This window comes from Physcomitrium patens, chromosome 10 (assembly GCF_059467195.1).
Source record: "Physcomitrium patens ecotype Gransden chromosome 10, ASM5946719v1, whole genome shotgun sequence".
NCBI classification, from domain to species: Eukaryota; Viridiplantae; Streptophyta; class Bryopsida; order Funariales; family Funariaceae; genus Physcomitrium; species Physcomitrium patens.
In genome coordinates, this window is record NC_143419.1 from 12,195,499 (window position 1) to 12,214,628 (window position 19,130).

Sequence of the window (19,130 nt, forward strand, 5' to 3'; positions counted from 1 at the left end):
AAAAACCAAATTTATATTTAGTAAAAAATTTCATCATCAAATATCTTTAAGAACTAAATTTAAATTATATCCTCATTTTTGTGGTGGATAAGATGTCAATTCCAAGGTTTTCAAAAACCTTGCTCTGTAGCCACCATCTACACTTAATCAAAACACTCAAAACTTTTATAATTGCAAGCTTACATATTTGCATATTTGCATGTATTTGTGCATATAGACAAGAAAAAAGCACTCCAAGTTATTTAACATTGATTAGATTTAGTCAAAAGCAAAAATTGACTACCATCTCAATGTGGACAATATTGTACAGTGAATAGCTTACCAACATTGTGACAGTTTGCTAAATTTGGGCCACTTAACTGCGTACCAACAGCTCGATGAGAGAGAAACTAAGCAGTGTTAGTAATCAACGGCCTCTGAAGGCAAAATACAATTCCGTATTTGGGTATGAAATTTCACATGCTTCATGTTTTGACTCTTTACAGATCGAGGATTGGGCATCGATCACAAATTAACTACTTCACCAATATCAGAAACAGGTGTGAGGGAACCTCATTGTACAAGGAGAATGCTTCTGTTCAATGAGGCAATCCTAGCTGGAGTCATTGGCCTGTGCAGAGGGTGCTGGAGCTCCAGCACTGTTCATGCGGGCACGTGCTTCCGCAAACATTCTTTGTTGAGCAGCTATTGCCTCTTCTTCTGTCATGCCCCCTCCTCCTTCTTTTGCCCATCTTCCTCCAACCTTTGGGGATTCCTGTGCCACACGAGTGGAAAAATTAACTACGTGCAGACTTGACGGTAATTGATAAAATACCACATACAACCACACGTTCGCAATTCGAGATTATCACATTCAAGTTGAGTTGAAACAACACGATAGCCTCTAAAAACTAGCATAGTGTAGGAATCTTTTATTTCAGTTAATGCACTGGGGCAAATCAAATGCTGAGTTTTCATTTCTGTTCAAGAAAATCTATTTCCGCATGATGATTGACTGCAAAGCATCAAGCAACAGTTCATGTCTAGCTTCCTAGCATCGAGTTCTCAGGGTTTTGAGATAGAAAGCATGCAGAGGATTAACATGAGCCAAAATGAATGTACCAGGGTTTCATTCTTGTGCTGCTCGAAGGCACCTTGCACTTCCCCCATGTACTCTCCAAAACCTAGAATCTGCATGAATTACCAGCCAACTTCTGTTAAAAGCCAGCCAGATAGAGTGGTCAAGTCTTGAAGGCAGAAAGAACTCCAAAAAACACTATAAATTTAAAACTTACAATCATAAATTGAGACAAAATATCAACATGATGGAGCGACAACTGAAATTAAGCATTGAAAATTACAGCAGAGACTGAACATTTCTATCAGGAACATGGAACTAGAAACAGTGAAAAGAATCATAATTGATGAGCACAGTAATTCAATATCTTAACAAGCATTCAAAATCATGGACAGATAGAACTCACACCCTAACATGCACAATTATATAACATGATTAAAGCTTACAGTAGTTGTAATAATTTCAATTTTAATTTTCAAATTTTTAAAAAGACACTCTGGTGCGTAACCTCAAGTGCTCTCAGGACATGCTCTGGTGCTATCGTGCGCTTCTCCTCCTTGCTGCAGATCTCATTTGACTCGGAAGAGATCAAATTGATGAATTCTGCAACCACAAGTCACCACATCAGGATCGACAAAATCCATGGACCAAGTGGGAAAAAAGAACAAAATTCTAACATAACACAAGAATCGCTTTGAAAGGACAAGAACACAACCTCTAAGATTTGCAAAAAGTATTAATGTTGAAACGAATTTAGCCCCTAGGCAAGTTATGGGGAACCAACAAATCGCAAATGGCACAGGTAGACACCTTACCAACACAACATTCCACTAACAAATCTTGTGCATCTTTGGCAACCCGAACATCAGGGGGCAACATCTCTTTGATAATTTTTGTCATGGTAGCTGCACGTAAGTGGATGAATGTATGTAAGCCACCATCTGCCACCGTCTAGCACAGCTATTACCGACTTGAGCACAAAATCTAAGCATAAAACGGATTTAAAATCTTTGTGCAACTTTCCTTATAAAGCCACAAAAGAAACAATTCCGCTGATCGAAAACCACGTAGTAGAGATAGATGATAACAAAACACCCACCGAACCATCCAGCAGTCAAAGTAAAAACGAGTTTCGTACCTTTCGGCAAAGAAACATCATCTTTTGGACGGCCGGCAGCAGTATCCATGGCTACCGTATAACCTAAAACAATTTATAGTTGCACCAGTCGATGACGTTTACTCCGGTACTTGTCACTTTTAAAACTCCAAAAACCTGTATTGCGCAATCTTGTTAATTCGAACGACATATTAAATAAACTATTCAAGGCGCGAAGCTGCGTCCGTAATGCAGTTTTCAATCCACCATCCACATCAGAATGATATGTTACACGAAAACTGGGCCCTTCCGACAAGCTCCACATAAACTCCGCACCTCAATCAGACTCAACTTTGTAAAAGAGGAGTAAAATGCATGATCATTCTGGGTCGAATACAACACTTCTCTCACAGTCAATTAGCACTAAGAAAATTCACATCCGCAAATAATAAACTACCAAGCAATATGAAACATCAACCATTAAGGTTGCTGATCTAAAAGCCGTGCGCGCAAACAACCACGCAAACATGTTGCACTCAGAATGTACTCTAGATTGCCTTCACAAATAAACACTCCACGGTCTCCGCACACCCGTACTTCATATCGCCAAGAGAGTGGTCATCAACAGAGGATATCAATTCCGATCAACAGAAATTCTTTTCATTGTTATATTTCAACAACTCAATAAATAATAATAAGTCGGCAGAGACAAACCTCTCGTCGCAGAGAGCATTCAAAATAAGTCCTACACTAAATCTCAAACATCTCCAGATAACACCTATCAATTACCTGTGCCTCGTGAACCAAACAATAATGTTGCATGAAGAACCACGACATTGAAGAAAAAAAGGTCCATAACGAACATACAGGACGAAGTACGATTAGAAACAACAAGAGTATGAACCACGACATTGAAGAAAAACGATCTGTTCACGTCAAACAACAAAGCCAATAGCGGTAAATGCAGCGACAAACTGAGAACAGAGGCCATACGCATAATTTCCGAAAGCTTGGCAAGAGATGCTCTCTGCTCTCAACCTCAAACTGGGACATCCGTGACGCAAACTGGCAACAAAAAAGAAACTCCGTCCCTACAGCAGCAGCACCGACGCGAAGCCCCGACGCACGAAAAAGAAACTGACTCTGGCAATGGAACATAAAAAATATTCGGAAGGGATTAAGAATAATAATAATAATCTGCTAATTCGAAACCAGAAGGGCAAGAATGAAACCTTAAAACTATATATATATATATATATAGGGGAATGATAAAGCGACCCAAATTTTTACTAAATTGACCCATATGCAGTGTTCCCAGCCATTTCCCTATTCCCAGTTGTTCTCTTATTTCAAATCATCGTCTCTATTTCCAACATTCCTAGTCCCCCACCTCCATCCCTAGCAATAGTTGGGAATGGAGAATGGCTAGGAACAGGGATGGGAGCTCCAAAGATGCAATGATACTTAAGCTAGAGTGGGTCGCTTTGGTAAAAATTTGGGTCACTTTATCATTCCCCTATATATATTGTGGGGGTAGTAGCAAGATTGCATGACATGAGGATTCGACTTCCGTTGATTCTGACAAATTGAGTTAAAAGAAGACAATGTGCTGGGAACATCCATCAACAAGATTCCCATTTTTGTTTTTATCTTCCTTTTGTTTTTCTATTCTCCCTTTTTTCTTTTACTTTTTACTTTTAGCTTGATTTTTTTTTTTTGGATCTTTTTCATGTTTTATCTATATTCTTGGACAAATATGGAAATATTTCTAATATTATATACAAGAATTTATTTAGGAAGATGTCTCTAGTGTGATTCAAGTATCTTTAATTTATTAAACTATTTTTTTATGTAATATTCTATTAATATTATTGATAATATTAATAGAATATTATATTTGAATAATATTATAAAAATACTATTATAGAATTAAAGTATATAAGTATAAATTAAACTTATAGAAATTTATAAAATACAATACTTATATATATATATATATATATTTTCATGTAGATATCATAACTATTTAAATTTTTATTAAATTTTTGTTATAATTAGGTATATTTATTAATTTTAATGTGATTTTAAAATTTTATTTAAAAAAAATAAAAGTGGTACATGCTTTGATTATATATATTTTTATATATATATATATATAATTATTTCAATCTAAAGAATTATTTATTTATTGTATTACCAAACTAGAAACTACAAACATGCAAGTCAATTTATATTAAAAAAATTAAAACTCATTAACCATTTTTATAATAATAATACTAATAATTTTAAAAAATAAAATAAAATAAAATAAACTTATATATCTAAAAGTTCTACATTATTAATATAAGAAGCAAGTCAACAAGCTCTTAGTAATTTTATGAATATATTGGGTTTTAATGATAAAAAATTGTTGAGTGCCTTTCTTTTAATAAAAAAATTAAACAGGTTGGTAAAATAGATGAAAAAAGTTATAAGATTGGAATCTAATGGCATTATTTTATAATTTTTAAAATATATTAAAATATAATAATAATATATTTTTATAAAAGGTTACAATAAGACTTTAAAAATTTAAAATAAAAATAAAAATAAAAACTTATATAATACCAATGACACAATGTTGGCATAATTACATAATGACAAGTCTTATAAGACCTTAACTAATTAGTTCTTAACTAAACTACTAAATATGTTATAGAAGATTTATATATATATATATATATTGTTATATATATTTGCTTGTTTCTTAATTCCAAATCTATTTTTTTGTGTAATTGAGGTTATGAATAAGATATTTTAAAATCATAAAAATATAAATTAAAAATTAAATAAAATTTTAATTTTTTAAAAATGGCTTATAAAAAACCATAATATGATATGTTGATGATATCTTATTATTGCCATAAAAAGATAAAGAACCAATACACATGTATGATACTTTAAACAATACATATGTACATATGTATAAAAAAATAAAGTAATATTTTTTAGTAGAAGAAAAATTTATTAATTAATCCAAACCAATCCAATATTGGAAAAACAAACACATAGACAAGGAAAAATAGCATTAATTTTATGTCACAAAGCATATAAAACAAATTATATCTTACAGTCTTTTTTTTATATTATTCCTTGATGATGCAATTATCTAATATATATAAAAACAATCAAATAATGAGGATTATGAAGATAGATCATTTTATTCTACTAATTATAGTAAAAAATAAAATAAACTTATATAGATATAATCTTTAATAATAACAACAACCAAGGTTGAATTGTTTTATAATTCATAACTATAAAGTGAAAAAATGGTTAAATGTTTAGAATAAGGGAAGAAGATTCACCTCCTATAGAGTATGATTATAAGTTCAAGCATGTTTAAAAAATAAATGTTGTATAATTTTTAATCTGTTTAAATTTTTTGAACGATTGGTTTAGATTTTATTAATATTATGATTATTTTTAACAAATAAAAGGCAATGAAATTTTAAAGATACATGGTACCAAAACAATACATTTGCTCAATGAACCACATACCAATCCTTATAGAACCTAGGCTATTCCAAATTAATAGCTATAATATAATATTTTATTTAAAGATATATATAGATATATATAAGGATTTTTTCTATCCAGAATTGGATGGATTTTTTTGCTATTTTTTATTTTTGTAAAAAACCAAATTCAATGTGTAAAAAAAGAAATTAAAAAAAAAACTATGTATACATCAAATAAAATTTATTAATTACATATTTTTTTTTATTTCTTTGAAGAAAACATTTTTTTGAAAGGATACATTTTGTTACTAGAGTTCTATTAGTAACCGAAATAATAAAGCCTTTTTCTATAGTATAGATGTTCAAACTTATCCAAAACCTAATAAAAAACGTCAAAGAATTAAGTAGAATTATTTTAAGTCACTAAAAGTAACTCATGTAATTTAAAATTTTACTACAATTGTTTACTACAATTGTTAAAATCAAAATACAATTTGACATGTTTAGACTTATAATAAAATAATGATTTGGTTCATTTTATGACCACTTTTCGTTTTATATTATCCTTAAAAGTTAAGGCTTTCAAATTCAGGATTTTTCTTCATGGAACCTTTATAAGACTTTGTAACATGGGCTTCAACATGTATAAAGACCCACTTATTACTCCAAGATTTGAATGCTCCAATTGAGAGGCTTGAGAGGATCATCAAGAGACTGATTCTGTCTGCTGCAACTGTCGATAAAGAATTCTTCGTTTGAGGAGGCGTTGGATCACAGGATAAAACCGGTTCGACACAGGAGCTACCAGTTGAAGCGAGAGTCCAATTAAACTGGGGACGTTTTCAATTAGGAGGCCATTTAGGATATGGTGAAAATATCGTTCTATCGCCCATGATGCGTGAGAAATCTGCGTAAGCAGATCCCAGACCCACCCCTGCGCCAAATGCAACTGCTACCTACCGCGTTGAGGGGCTTCTGAACAACCCAAGTGCAGATGCTAATCCTGTCATGGAGCCATATACTAGCCGTCGAAGTGTTAAGTCAATGCAAAGGTCATAATCTTCATTAATTTGTCCTTGCGACTGCTGCCGTTTGCTTGCAATGTCTTTGCTGAGGTCCTTGAAGCTCTTTGGCCCGCCAGGTGCTTCGGATTCATGTTCCAACAGGTCACTCAGCAATCAGTACTTTATCACGAATACTTCCACTAGTAGACACAACTAACACTTTGAGGAAATGGATATTTTGATGTCTTGCTATTCCTAGTAACACCTTACACATGGCTTAAGAGAATTCCTAATAGGAGCTAACAGAACACGAAACGAGAGATTTTCACAAGGAGAGAAGGTGAAGTCAACACAAATACCATAAAAGCCCTGAACACTCGTCATTAAAATGAGTCAATTCTTAGGGCAGTTTCAACAAACAACTCTCAGTTCAGTTCATTCCGGTGGCGTGTTACAAAATATCCAGCATATTCAATTACGGTAGTAGTAGCACTCCATACCTCGCCACAGAAACCTTTCAACATTCTTCTTGTCTCATACAGCTTCTAAACCCTAATCGAGAGTGACAAACGCTCGGTGCTTGCTTTGATGCAGGTTCAGACCCTACTGTGCAGAATTCCACCGTTCACAGATTTTTTTTCTAAATTTAATTCACTACATTTGCAGTGAAGCTGGCATGTACCTGGCATGGTGGGTATCTCACAAGCCATCACGTTGTTTGGTTGACGAAGCACTCCTATTCAGGAAGACAAGCAGTTCCTTGAACAAGTTTCACGTACGTCCTATTGCCGTTGATTTCTCAACTCTGCAAAGTTAGGATCTTACAACATCATCAATATGAGGCTGCAATGATGTGGGACGAGTAGGAAATCTATTCCAGTCGGAGCATCATCGCTGTCTCACATCTTCGTGTCTTAACACTAGAACAGGAGGGAGGCACACGTTTGTCACGAGACACATTTTTATAACAAATAGAGGATCTGTAAAACACTTCTATGACTTATAGAAACGCAGACTAGATTAACAAAACCACCATTTCTCTCCAAGTGTTGAGCATGGCGCGGGTCTGAGGCCCGGGTGAAATTGGTACAAAATCTTTCAAAATTTAACTGTTGAGCCTACTGAATTGAAGATTAACTGTTGAAATTGATCAGAAATATTACATTGACAGGATTAGCGATAAGTGAAAACCATAAGCATGCTCACCGAAACAACGGTCGCTGGTCTCCTTTCAGCTTAAAACCACTGGTAGGGTTAACATCACAGACCTTCACAACTGTTGCGTAACAATAAGAGCTATGATGAGAATGTGTTTAGGCTTATTTTCATCTCATCTCTCTGAGAGAGTAAGAGGATGTAGCAGATTCGTTACCCTTAGGTTCTCAAGGTTTTGTACATGATGTTACGTTTTAAAATCATTTAGGTTCCTGTTCACCTCCATTTGTGGCCTGACATAGACTCTGAAATGAGCGCGGTGAAACCATACGAATACAATTGTGAGGTTAATAATCCAGGCTCACGAAAATTAAGTTCAACTCAAGCAAAAAGTAAACTGCTCAAACTGGAATTAATGCTACGTCATATCCAGGGAAATTCAGAAATGCGAGCTTAAATAGGGAGCCGCAAGACGGTTTCGTTGTTTAACATAGGACGATTGTTCATTTTTGTTTACGGTCGTGGTGACGATGAGTCACGCAAAGTGAGGAAAGGAGAAACCAGCGTACCAACAGTATGCTCATCCTCCTCACTCCAATCTGATGTTCTCCAAATGTTGCTTCTACAGTGATGTTCACTTCCTTTAATCCGACGTGGCAAGAAGAGATTGGGAAATTTAGATAATAGGTTACTCGCATGCTCCTTCCCAAGAGGTTTGTGTCCATACCCTTTTGTCTCTCAATAGCAGGATCCTTCAGAGCCCAAAGTGCAATCTGCTCTCAAGCGACAGAAGATTTGCCATCACTGTGGTGCCAGGCTCTTGGGTTGGCAGGTTTCAGTTCAAGTGCATCGGGCACATTCCACCGACTGTTCCGAAACCAACGAATTCAGTACCAATCAATCGAATGGTTGGTTTTTAAAAAAGAAAAAGAATGCTTGGTGCGTAGACATAAGCACGAATATGGAATGCGGTTGCACACCTTGAGGCTCAGGCAGCCTGCACCGCCGATTGGCGTCACATTCACCATCATGACCAACCATGATGTCGAAAGCAACAAATCACGCAGCTGACAGGTTGGAAGGTGATATCTGATAGGAGATAGTTTCTCCTCATTCCCGTAACACCTGCACTTTGTTCAACCAATCATAAAAAAATCTGGCAAGGAATGCAAGCATCAAAGCATTTATGATCAGAGTCTTCACATCATAGAAAAAATTTAGTTACTAAGACAATGCAATAACAAGCAAAAACAGTGCTGGGTAGAATTCTAGGCATGGCAACACAACTGCCTGGGGCAGACAATCAGAGCAGCACGGCACAAGGCTCTCAAGTTTTTGGACCTGAGCCGGAAATGTCAGTTTCGAGACTTGTCGATTTGAACTTCAGTGTTACAACCCCAGTAACTACCTATAATCCATATATGCTCATGCAGCAAGTAGGGACACAGAGTTACCCTATATTTCAAATTGCAGACTCTCAACAACTACACTCTGATCAGCAAAGTTATGTTCCTAGTAGTATACATGTTGGAAATATATACGCCGCACCAGCACTGGTGCATCATGGTTACCAAAGCTACCGTCCATCTGTGCAAGAACAGCTGCAAGGTTATGCAGGGCTCCAGCAGCAAAATTTCATGCAACAAGCAGAGAGTTACGTTCAGAGCGGCCAGACCACGTTTGATACTGGAAATCAAGGGCAGATGCAACGAATTCTGCCTCGGAGTCTACCACATGTGAGGCAGAGAATCAGAAGGCGGAACAGGACAAACAGGGGAATCATTTCGAATGTACACTCTGTCGCTGCAGGCATAGAGCACAACAACCGAGAACAGAACACTGCAACCAGCATCACAGGTAATTCATCGATGTAAAAACGTAATTTATGTATCAAGGAGATTCCTCAAATTGCACAGATATCACAAGAGTTTCACGACTCTAAAAATATTACTAATCGATGCGGAATCTTTAATTTAATTCTCCTGACTGCAATGGGTATTCTGATATAAATTTACTGATTGGATCTATGAGCAGGGCCTGTGACAAGTGGAACCATCGTGCAAACTCTACAAATTGAAGGGAGTCAAGAAAGGTTGTCTCGATTGACTTCGACAATAACAGCAATTGAAGAATCAACAGGCATAGGGGAGAATTTCGAATGCAACATTTGCTTTCAGAAAGCGAACGAAGCGGTTGTTACATGCTGCGGCCATCTCTTCTGTTGGCCGTGCCTGTACAGATGGTTGCACGTGCACTCCTACCATAAAGAGTGTCCAGTCTGCAAAGGATCTCTAACCGAGTACAGCATTACGCCAATTTATGGGCGTGAGAGTGCTCTAGCTTCAGCCAGAATGCAAGGTGCATTAGGGACCGAAAGGATACCTCCGCGCCCTGCTGCAAGAAGAATAGAGGGCTCAAGACAACAGAGAGAGAGGGAGGAGCGTGAGAGTGAGCGAGAACTTCGGGAGGCAGAAGCAAGGGAGAGGACCAACCAAGAACGTCAGCAAGTGTCGGAGATGGAGCACGAAGCCACAAGAACTGATGAAGGAGAGCAACGACCACTTGGTTTTGAAGTCTCAACTATCATGGCGACAACGCGAAGAGTAGTGGACATTCCACAGGAAAGTGCGGCAACCGCATCTAGATTGCAAGTCATGGAGCATGATGTGAATCAGTTAGGTGGAGAGACAGGCGAATCGATTGAACACTCACAGAGCGGCTACCTGCAAAGAAGAATAGCCTTCAGACAAGAGCAGCTCCGGCAAGCTCTTGCAAACTCTCGTTACAATGCTGCCATGAACCAAAACCTTGAGGAAAGAGATGGGGAAAGACATCAAACCCTCTCAGCCAGTACCGTTCTCTCACAAGAATGGGAGAATATAATCAACGGCAGCCGTCTTGCGGTAGACCCTACACAGGTAACTCAAAAACATGCACAACATGAGAATGTTGGGAAACAAAGTTGGCTCCAACACATCTATGCTTGTACTTCTCAAAAATAACTTAACAATTTCCTGGAGGGCCATATGAGAATCTGGTGAAAGAACCTTCAGAACAGAAGTCTTTTAAATTGTTTTCAAATATCATCATAGTGTTTAAAAAAACCCTGCATGGCCTTTAGTTGTTTCGAATTTTAGAAAATTGCCAAGAACAATAGCTAGTAATTTGTTTTCACAGAAAATAAATCACATCTTTACACATATAGATGTATTTACACAAGCCAAGCTGCGCCAAGTAGTAGTTGTATCATCTCACTAAAACTGGACTAGTCTGTGCAGGCTACAGCATGGTTAGCATCAATGCATGCACGGCTAGCAAACATGGAAGGGAACATAGAGCTTGATGCTGATGCCGCACAACAAAGACGACGGATGATGGCTTCGGCCGCTTCCCAAGGTTCTCAACATTCACAGGAAGATACCATCAACCACTTAGCAGTTCACCCCTCTCAATTATCAGACTGGATCACCACCATGCGCAACAGACTCAACAACATCGAGCAACTTATGCAAAGCTTGGAGCGTCCCATTGCAGGAAATCAAATGTCACAATCCATAGCCACTACACACAGGGAAAACCTCAGTTCAGTCCGGATTGGTGATACTGAGAACCTGACTCCAAATGGCTTGCTTGCCGAGATAAATGCAACCTCAACGCCACAGGAAGTTGCATCTGGTTCTGAACAAAGTCCAAATGCCGCTGATGGGTATGAGACCGGCTCTGAGAGGATCGAGCCAGAGCCTCAACCGGTTAGAAGCTCAAGAAGGATGAGGGAACATTGTGAAGAGGCTTCGCACGTGGTTGCTCTTGGGGAGGAATCAGTTGCACATCATGAGGACCAGTTGACCTTGGCCCGCAAACGGAGGAGGTTGGATTGATGTTAAAGTCTTAAAACATGGGAAATCCCCCAGCCGATTCATTGCGTTGCATCTTTCACAGCTTCAGAAAGCCCACAAGCGCATCACAAGGATTGAACACCTCCTCATCCTCACCATAGTGGTAACTCGAACCTAAACGAAATGTGAAGTGATGAAGTAGATCTTATACAGGTCATCCATGTAAGTAGCAAAGGTGGTCAAAACTAAGCATATTGAGGTAATGGTGGAGTTCAACCCATTTGATTCCTTCGGCAAATTCTTCTAATCTTGTATGCAACGTCCCCAATCCAACCAGTACCAGTGCCAATACAAACCTCCGCAATTTATCACTCATTGAGAACTCGTAAAATACCTACTTCACTACTGGAGCGAAAACCTCTAAACCTGAAACCTTCAGAATCAGTGATCGAACAAATTAAGGCGGTTCGGGGTCCAATAACAGCAGGATAAAAGGATATGAAACAGACTACAGCATTAGGAGTCAGAACAGTCATCAAAACATGAAAGGTAAGCAATACAGGTATTTCTCAGTAGGGAACTATTCTCGCTGCGATTCAATCCCATAAAAAGTGAATGGGAACTGACTGTTTCAATCACCTTGGGTACAACGGAGGACGCCTAGTCCGATCGAGCCAGCTCAATTACCACCAGTTACCTTGTTCCTAGTGATACCAGTGTACATAATCTCATAATCTTAAATTACTTCAAAAGAGCCTGTCCTTCTTGGGAAAGTGGTGACAAGTCAACCGTCTCCTCAAAGACTTCAAGCATCTAAAATGCCTCCACAGGTCATATACTCACTCTAGAGTTCCTCACTGACTAGCAAACACTACCAACGCACCCGTCTCGAACAATGGTCATCAAATCCTGGCTATTAGGTCACCTGCACTGCTGAACAACAATGGCTGGTTGGTCCTAAGTGCTCCAGGAATATACACTGAATTAACATAAAAGAGGGAGTCTTTGGATTAAATGCTAAAGGTAATGATGGAGAGAATTTACCCCACAAGAATCGTAGAATAAATGTACAGTACGTGAACGTTCTCAACTACACACAAAAATTGAACTGGTGAATCGACCTGGGTGCCTCAAGTTCTAAATCTACAGTCGTTGAAGTGCTGATGAATAACCTCCTGAATTTTTAGAATAAAAAGAATCGTTCTATTCAAAACGGAAAGTGATGCGCTGAATTCAAACCGAACCCAGCACAATCAATAAACCTGCGACTACTAGCCAGAGCATGTGAACCAGTTGTAAAGATTGAGCAGCACGCACTGCAGTTGTAGAACCAACGTTTGCATTTAACTCCCACAAATTACAGTGTCCATCATGAGCTACGCCCACTCCTGCACACTTCGCATCAGCAGCTCCACACCTATTATTACTTACAAGGATCAGAATACCAGTACTGAAGATACCAACGAAATGAAGTTGCATGGCGAATCTAAGGTAGTAAAAAATTCCACTAACATTATAAGAACTGCATGCACACACCAGAAATATATCCTATAATCCATAATTCTCTGATTGAAAAATGATGATGCATAGTCTTTATCATATGCCAGAAATGAAAAAAATGAGTAGGTGGTTACCAATACGTGACATTATCTGTCCCACAAACCCTGCAAAACAAAACAGCAAGACACCCCGCACTTCAGCAACGAATACACGACCTTCATGTATCTTAAACAGTAGAAAAAAAGTATGAAGGACTTGAATTAATCGACTTGTGGATTAGTTAACATGGAGAAGGAGGAAAATTAATAAAGAATCAAAATCCGAGGTTACGAAGAAACAACACGTACGGATCAACTCTGAAGCACTGCACGGGGCACGATACCAACTTTTTCGTTTCAGAATTGCAAGGCCCTAGGACAGATAATGTCACGGTCAGTCTTTAAACGTACATGAATCAAACCTACCAGTCCAAGGGGCTCTGGGAGATCTCTGTCAGATCGATAGAAGATAGATTTACAAGATGAGCGCACAGATTCGAAGAGCCAATCACACAGATCAGAGCCTACCAGTTGGAAAATTAAAATTTACTTAAGATAAAGTAGATCATCACGGGGATCCATCAACGTCATGACTTACTTACACCCAGGAAAACGAATCAAACTGACCACTGAATTTCATCTATATTTCTTTTAAGCTGAAAGAGCTCTACATGAGGTACCATATGATTGCTAGAAAGACCTGTCTTGAAATCATCAGAGGTTCTTCAGGCCGATGCCATTCACATTAATAACACCATCTGGTTAAATCTTGCTAGTATGATTCATTAGACTCTACAGTTGAACAAAATTGAGATGTATGTTCTAAAAAATTAATATGAAGTGAACAATGCAGCATTCACTACTTATATGTGAAAATTTCAGAACCGTTTGCAAGTAATGCTTGGATCAGAATCGACTAGAAAGAATAATACCCTTCACGAGATCAATGGCATTGTCTGCAGAAGATTCTTGCGTCACTTTTTGCGTCAGGTATCCGCGCCATGTCTGGATTAAAACAACTGCACGCCACTCTAAAAAAGAAATATAATCCTGGCGATTTCCATGCACCAGCATATACGCGGTTGGATACACATTTCAGTGCCCAATTAATTCCATTCCACGAACTATTTTAGTGATATATAGTAAATTCAGAACGTCCATCGAACTCGTTAATGAGACAATGATTAATCATTCAAAAAACCACTTATCCATCCCTCAACGATCAATCACACTTGAAAAAAATTATTTTCCTTATTCTGTAAATTCATAGTTTTTTTTTTTTGCCATACAAAGCAACGCTCTGCACTACTCATCATTACGCAAATCGATCAAGACTCCTACCTTAGACGAATACTCCTGGGGACTCGTAACCGACGCAACTAAGCTCGGCTCCTCCCCAGCGTACCGCCAAACCATAGACGAGTTCTCCAAAACTGCGTGGCTCAAATTCGCAAACAAGAAAAGCAGCAGAAACACGACATGGAGCTCAAGACGGCGCTGATTCCGCCCCGGCGTCGCCATTCCAAATTCCCTGCCAAAGAATCTCCGCCACGGCAATAGAAAGCCTCCACATGACTCGGATTTTTCTCTTGCCCAGACCTGCCCGAGCTCAAGCAGTGAGCACGGAGTCTCCACAACAACTTAGGGATTGAAACAGTTCAATGCGTCAACAAAAATAAACTTATCTCTATATTTTGCATTGCATCCAAGTTACCACGCTCATAAGCATGAATTTGAGTGCAAGGAAATGCAAACGATCGTCATCGGAGATCCGTGATATAAATGAGATATCAGGTTGAGCAAGGAACTTGCGAAGTAGGCTCAATGCGCGCTGGGAACCAATTGAGCAGGGGGGTGGATGAACTTATGGATGAACAGACTTAGTTGGAGATGGAAATTTATATGTTGTTTGCCTCATTTGACACATGATTTTGTGTTTTTATTCTCGCATTTTATACAATTGGGGTATACATAATGCATTTAATTAGTTGTGGTGGTTACCAACAAGTCAATAACAGTCATAACATCCTACAAAGAAGGTGCACATAGAAATACAACATTTACATTATTCAGAATAGAACATTACTAATATTTTTCTTTTGTTTCATGAATAATCAATCCTTTTTATCTATTTTTTAAATCCTAGACTTTATTTATTTACTTTTAATTTTAATTTTTATACCTCGCATCTTTTGAAACATATAGGATGTCTTCAATAAGTGAAGTATATATATATATATATATATATATATATTAAAATTACTTAGTTGCTCTTTTATTTGATTTGAAAATATTTCTACAATTTATTTGACCTTATTTAATAAGATTCTATTATATTAGCTTAATAACTTGTAAAAATTTTAATTTTTTTTATTAAATAATTTTATATTACTTTGAATACAAGAATCTTAAAGTAATAACCAAATATTTGAAATCTCTTAAATTATATTAGAATAACTTTATCAAATATTATATATTTCTATAAAAATATTTTTTAGAATTCTTATTATTTAAAGAATTGTATATGATTTATAAACCATACAATATTTTTAGTCCCAAGTATATCTTCTTTTATAGCAATTTCAAAACCTTTGTAGCAAAATTTTTGAATTAGCTTAGTATTCATAGTTGACATAGTATAAAAGTATTATTCTTAGATTACAACTTTTATATATTAATAATTGTGGTTTTATAATACATAATCTATATCAACATCAATTCTTTATAAGATCTTAGATAAATCTTAAATAAGTTTATTTCATATTAAATTATAATTTTATAATTAGAATTTAAATTTTCAAACTTTTTAAAACATGTGCAAAGCTCTTAGATCCAACTATCAAGGATATGAATCTTGAAGAACCAAAGATTCTAAACAGTCTAGTGTAATTCAAAAAGAATAGATTTTCACTCAAAATTAATATGGTATTGAAATTGGGATAGCTATTGCCAAAGATAAGATGATTAGAAAGTCTTGAAACAAGACTAAAAACTAGAAAGATATTGACAAGATTGAAGAAGGCTTCATTCTTAGTTCCATATACACTATCTAATTAGAAGCTATGTAGCAACGTTCTAAACAATCTCTACCTTGTCTTCAATTTGTAAGACACATATTTTAACTTATAAGATAAGTTTTTTATATGTGAACCACATCATTACCTTATACCACAAGCTACCAATATATATAATACATGACTAACTTGTTGGCTAATTTTTTAACTTATAAATCACCTATATATGTGTATGAATGTGAAATCTGGTTTATAAAGCTTCTAGGAAGCTTTTTAATAAGATATTATCAAATTAACTTACTTACATCTATTCATAATATCTAAGTAACTATTAGAATAATATATATATATATATATATATATATATATCCATGACATTATTTCCATTCCTTTTTTAGAAATAAGTTCTATAAAGAGCGGTAATTACATGTTGAAGGTAGTTTTACAAATAATTTTTCAAATCTATAAAAGATTTGAAAAATTGTTTATATATTCTTGAATTTAGCTTTACAAATAATTTTTTAAATCTTTTATTACAAGATTATCAACTTTTAAGAAGTCAAAAATATTTAGTCACAAATATTAATCATAATTAGCAAAGAAAGATGTTTATTAAGTAGAAGAATATACATTGTTATTATAAACAAACTCTGCCAATGTCAAAAAAATTATCCAATCATTTTCTTACTAATTGATGATTCAGTTCAAAGACTAATCCAAAACTTGATTCACTTGCTTTGTATAACTATGAATTAGAAGATAGAAATTGAAGATATATTTTATTTTTTTTTACCTATAATAGATTTAGTACATAGTACAAAATATGCCATGTTGGTGAATTGATTTACTATCATGAATATAGAATCATACAAATATGAGACTAGAAGATCCATAATAAAGTCCATAGAAACAAAAGACTATACTTGTTCTAAAATAAATAATGGTTGAAAAAATCCATAAAGTCAATGACAGGAAATTTTTCATCTTAAACAAACATCATATGATTATACAAAATCTTTGACTACATTCCACATTTGAGGCCACTAAAAGTCTTTAGATATTTGTTCCAAAATTTTGTTGTATCCAAAATATTTGATTGTTGAAAGTCATGACATGCTTAAAAAATATATAATTGCACTTTACCTTTTAGAATGTATTATTTTTCCTAGAAATAGAATAGATTATTTTTAAATTTAAATTTAGAAGTACATTAAGACTTAATATAGTTATTTTTCAATTTAAATTTAAAAGTATCTTAAGACTTAATATAATTATTTTTAATATTATAAACAAGAGGATGTAAAGACATACTTGATTAAACTTGCTTGACAAATATTCAATCAATAATAAATGTTGATTTTATGGCTTGAAGATGAAAATGCTCTAGCTTCAAGAAAATTCATCTCTATTGATTAAAAGATTCATTTCTTTCTTTTGGTATAAAATATATTTTTTTTAAAATCATATTTGACAAATCTTATTTTTTTCTAGGTTGATATGTGATTATAAGAACAAATCTTCATAATAACATACTCTAACAAGCTTAATAATGATTCAACATACGTATTGATATAAAATAATTTAGATTTTTGTGGTCTATATATATAATGCCTAGACTGGAAGTACCTTCTAAATAATAATGTTTTTCTTAAAAAGAATCTATAATTGCATAAACTTCTTTAGCATGGATTTTATAGTTGATCTTTGCTCCACAAAATTTTTTGAAATAAAAAGTAATTAAATTGGAATTTTTCATGCATTCCAATTTATAACAATATTATACCTAAAGCAAAGTTTAATGCATCTATTTCTATGAAAAATGCCTAAAAAAATCAACGCAATATAAGATTTGCGTAGAAGTAAATTCTTTCTTCAAAGCATCAAACACTACTTTAGCTTCTTTATTCTATTTAAGTTAGTCTTTAGAAGTCAAACATATAAACAAGGTTGCAAATTAAAAAAAATTCTAAATGAAGATTTGATAGTACTTGGCAAAGCCCAAAAAGAATTGAACATTTCTTACTATTATTAAAATATTTCAATTTATAATTGTCTAGACCTTCTTCAGATCCATTATTTATTCTTCATTAGAAATAATGTACTCTAGGAAGTCAACTTGAGTAATATGGAAAATATACTTTTTTTATCTTAATATGTAATCTTACATCTTTAAGTTTTTGTAACACACAACAAACATGAAGTTTATACTCTTTTATATTGTTAGAATAGATTAAAAAACTATTTAAATAGCAAACAACAAAATCATCAAAAAACTCACAAAAAATGTTATTATGATGTAATACATCTATTGAATGAAATAAAAAAGAAAATATTATATTATAGAAGAAATTATTTTAAAATAATATAAAAAAAATATCTTAAAAATATAGATAATAGTCAAAAAGATAGTAAAATTAAAAAGTACCAATACTGCTTTTTTACAAAATAGGCTTCTACTTACTTTATAGGGCCATAAATAAGGCAAAATAGAGTAGATTGGAAAATTAAATAATTTAAGCATGTGTAGGAAAGAATAAAGATTAGTTTTTAGTAAATTTTACCTTAAGAAGCCAAGAATTGATATCCAAAGAGGATTAATTGTCAATTTGGATCAAAATCAGATCCTAAGGTGGAAAACTATACAATTATAGTGGCTCTATAGTTCTTTGGAAAGATTAAATAAAGGAATTTGGGAGTAGACATAAGAAGGGATTTTCGAACATAAATTTAATTCAATTGAGTTAATATTAAAATTTTGAGTGATTTTTAAAATTAATAATATTTTTAGTTGATTAAATTTTTAGAAATAAAAATAAGTTTATAAATTTTAAGATTTCTTGAGTTTTGTGGTGAATATACAAGTGAATTTTGGAAAATGTATTGGTATAATATTTGTAAATATATATAAAAATTTTGAGGTCAATCAAATA

At 34.8% G+C, this 19,130-nt stretch overlaps 3 protein-coding genes across 32 annotated transcripts; 1 reads left to right on the forward strand and 2 right to left on the reverse strand.

Annotated features, from left to right (window-relative positions):
- Nucleotides 1–216: 216 nt before the first annotated feature.
- On the reverse strand, nt 217–3,598 carry LOC112287498 (protein Dr1 homolog). Of its 6 annotated transcripts, none has more exons than XM_073536579.2 (6): nt 3,386–3,480; nt 2,196–2,330; nt 1,873–1,998; nt 1,566–1,660; nt 1,102–1,170; nt 217–754 (listed from the first exon to the last, which is right to left on the reverse strand). In XM_073536579.2, the coding sequence occupies exons 2-6, from the start codon at nt 2,242–2,244 to the stop codon at nt 593–595; spliced, it is 501 nt and encodes a 166-aa protein (XP_073392680.1). In that variant the 5' UTR covers nt 2,245–2,330; nt 3,386–3,480; the 3' UTR covers nt 217–592. The 6 variants fall into 6 exon arrangements, with proteins under 6 accessions (XP_073392680.1, XP_073392679.1, XP_090109893.1 ...); XM_073536578.2 differs by lacking the exon at nt 3,386–3,480 and adding an exon at nt 2,943–3,119; XM_090253767.1 differs by lacking the exon at nt 3,386–3,480 and adding an exon at nt 2,868–2,923.
- Nucleotides 3,599–5,877: 2,279 nt separating this feature from the next.
- LOC112287187 (uncharacterized) lies at nt 5,878–14,997 on the reverse strand. Of its 25 annotated transcripts, none has more exons than XM_090253772.1 (11): nt 14,528–14,997; nt 14,119–14,236; nt 13,496–13,559; nt 13,283–13,312; nt 12,288–13,065; nt 10,667–10,722; nt 8,793–10,535; nt 8,382–8,679; nt 7,864–8,117; nt 7,340–7,462; nt 5,878–6,797 (listed from the first exon to the last, which is right to left on the reverse strand). In XM_090253772.1, the coding sequence occupies exons 1-5, from the start codon at nt 14,705–14,707 to the stop codon at nt 12,882–12,884; spliced, it is 576 nt and encodes a 191-aa protein (XP_090109898.1). In that variant the 5' UTR covers nt 14,708–14,997; the 3' UTR covers nt 5,878–6,797; nt 7,340–7,462; nt 7,864–8,117; nt 8,382–8,679; nt 8,793–10,535; nt 10,667–10,722; nt 12,288–12,881. The 25 variants fall into 25 exon arrangements, with proteins under 25 accessions (XP_090109898.1, XP_090109897.1, XP_090109900.1 ...); XM_090253771.1 differs by having other exon boundaries at nt 10,652–10,722; XM_090253774.1 differs by having other exon boundaries at nt 7,864–7,933; nt 8,793–8,937; nt 10,305–10,535; nt 10,652–13,065.
- LOC112287379 (uncharacterized) lies at nt 9,087–11,946 on the forward strand. Its single transcript, XM_024530319.3, has 3 exons — nt 9,087–9,669; nt 9,847–10,730; nt 11,091–11,946. Exons 1-3 carry the CDS (start codon nt 9,087–9,089, stop codon nt 11,688–11,690), a joined length of 2,067 nt encoding a protein of 688 aa, XP_024386087.2. The 3' UTR covers nt 11,691–11,946.
- Nucleotides 14,998–19,130: the final 4,133 nt, after the last annotated feature.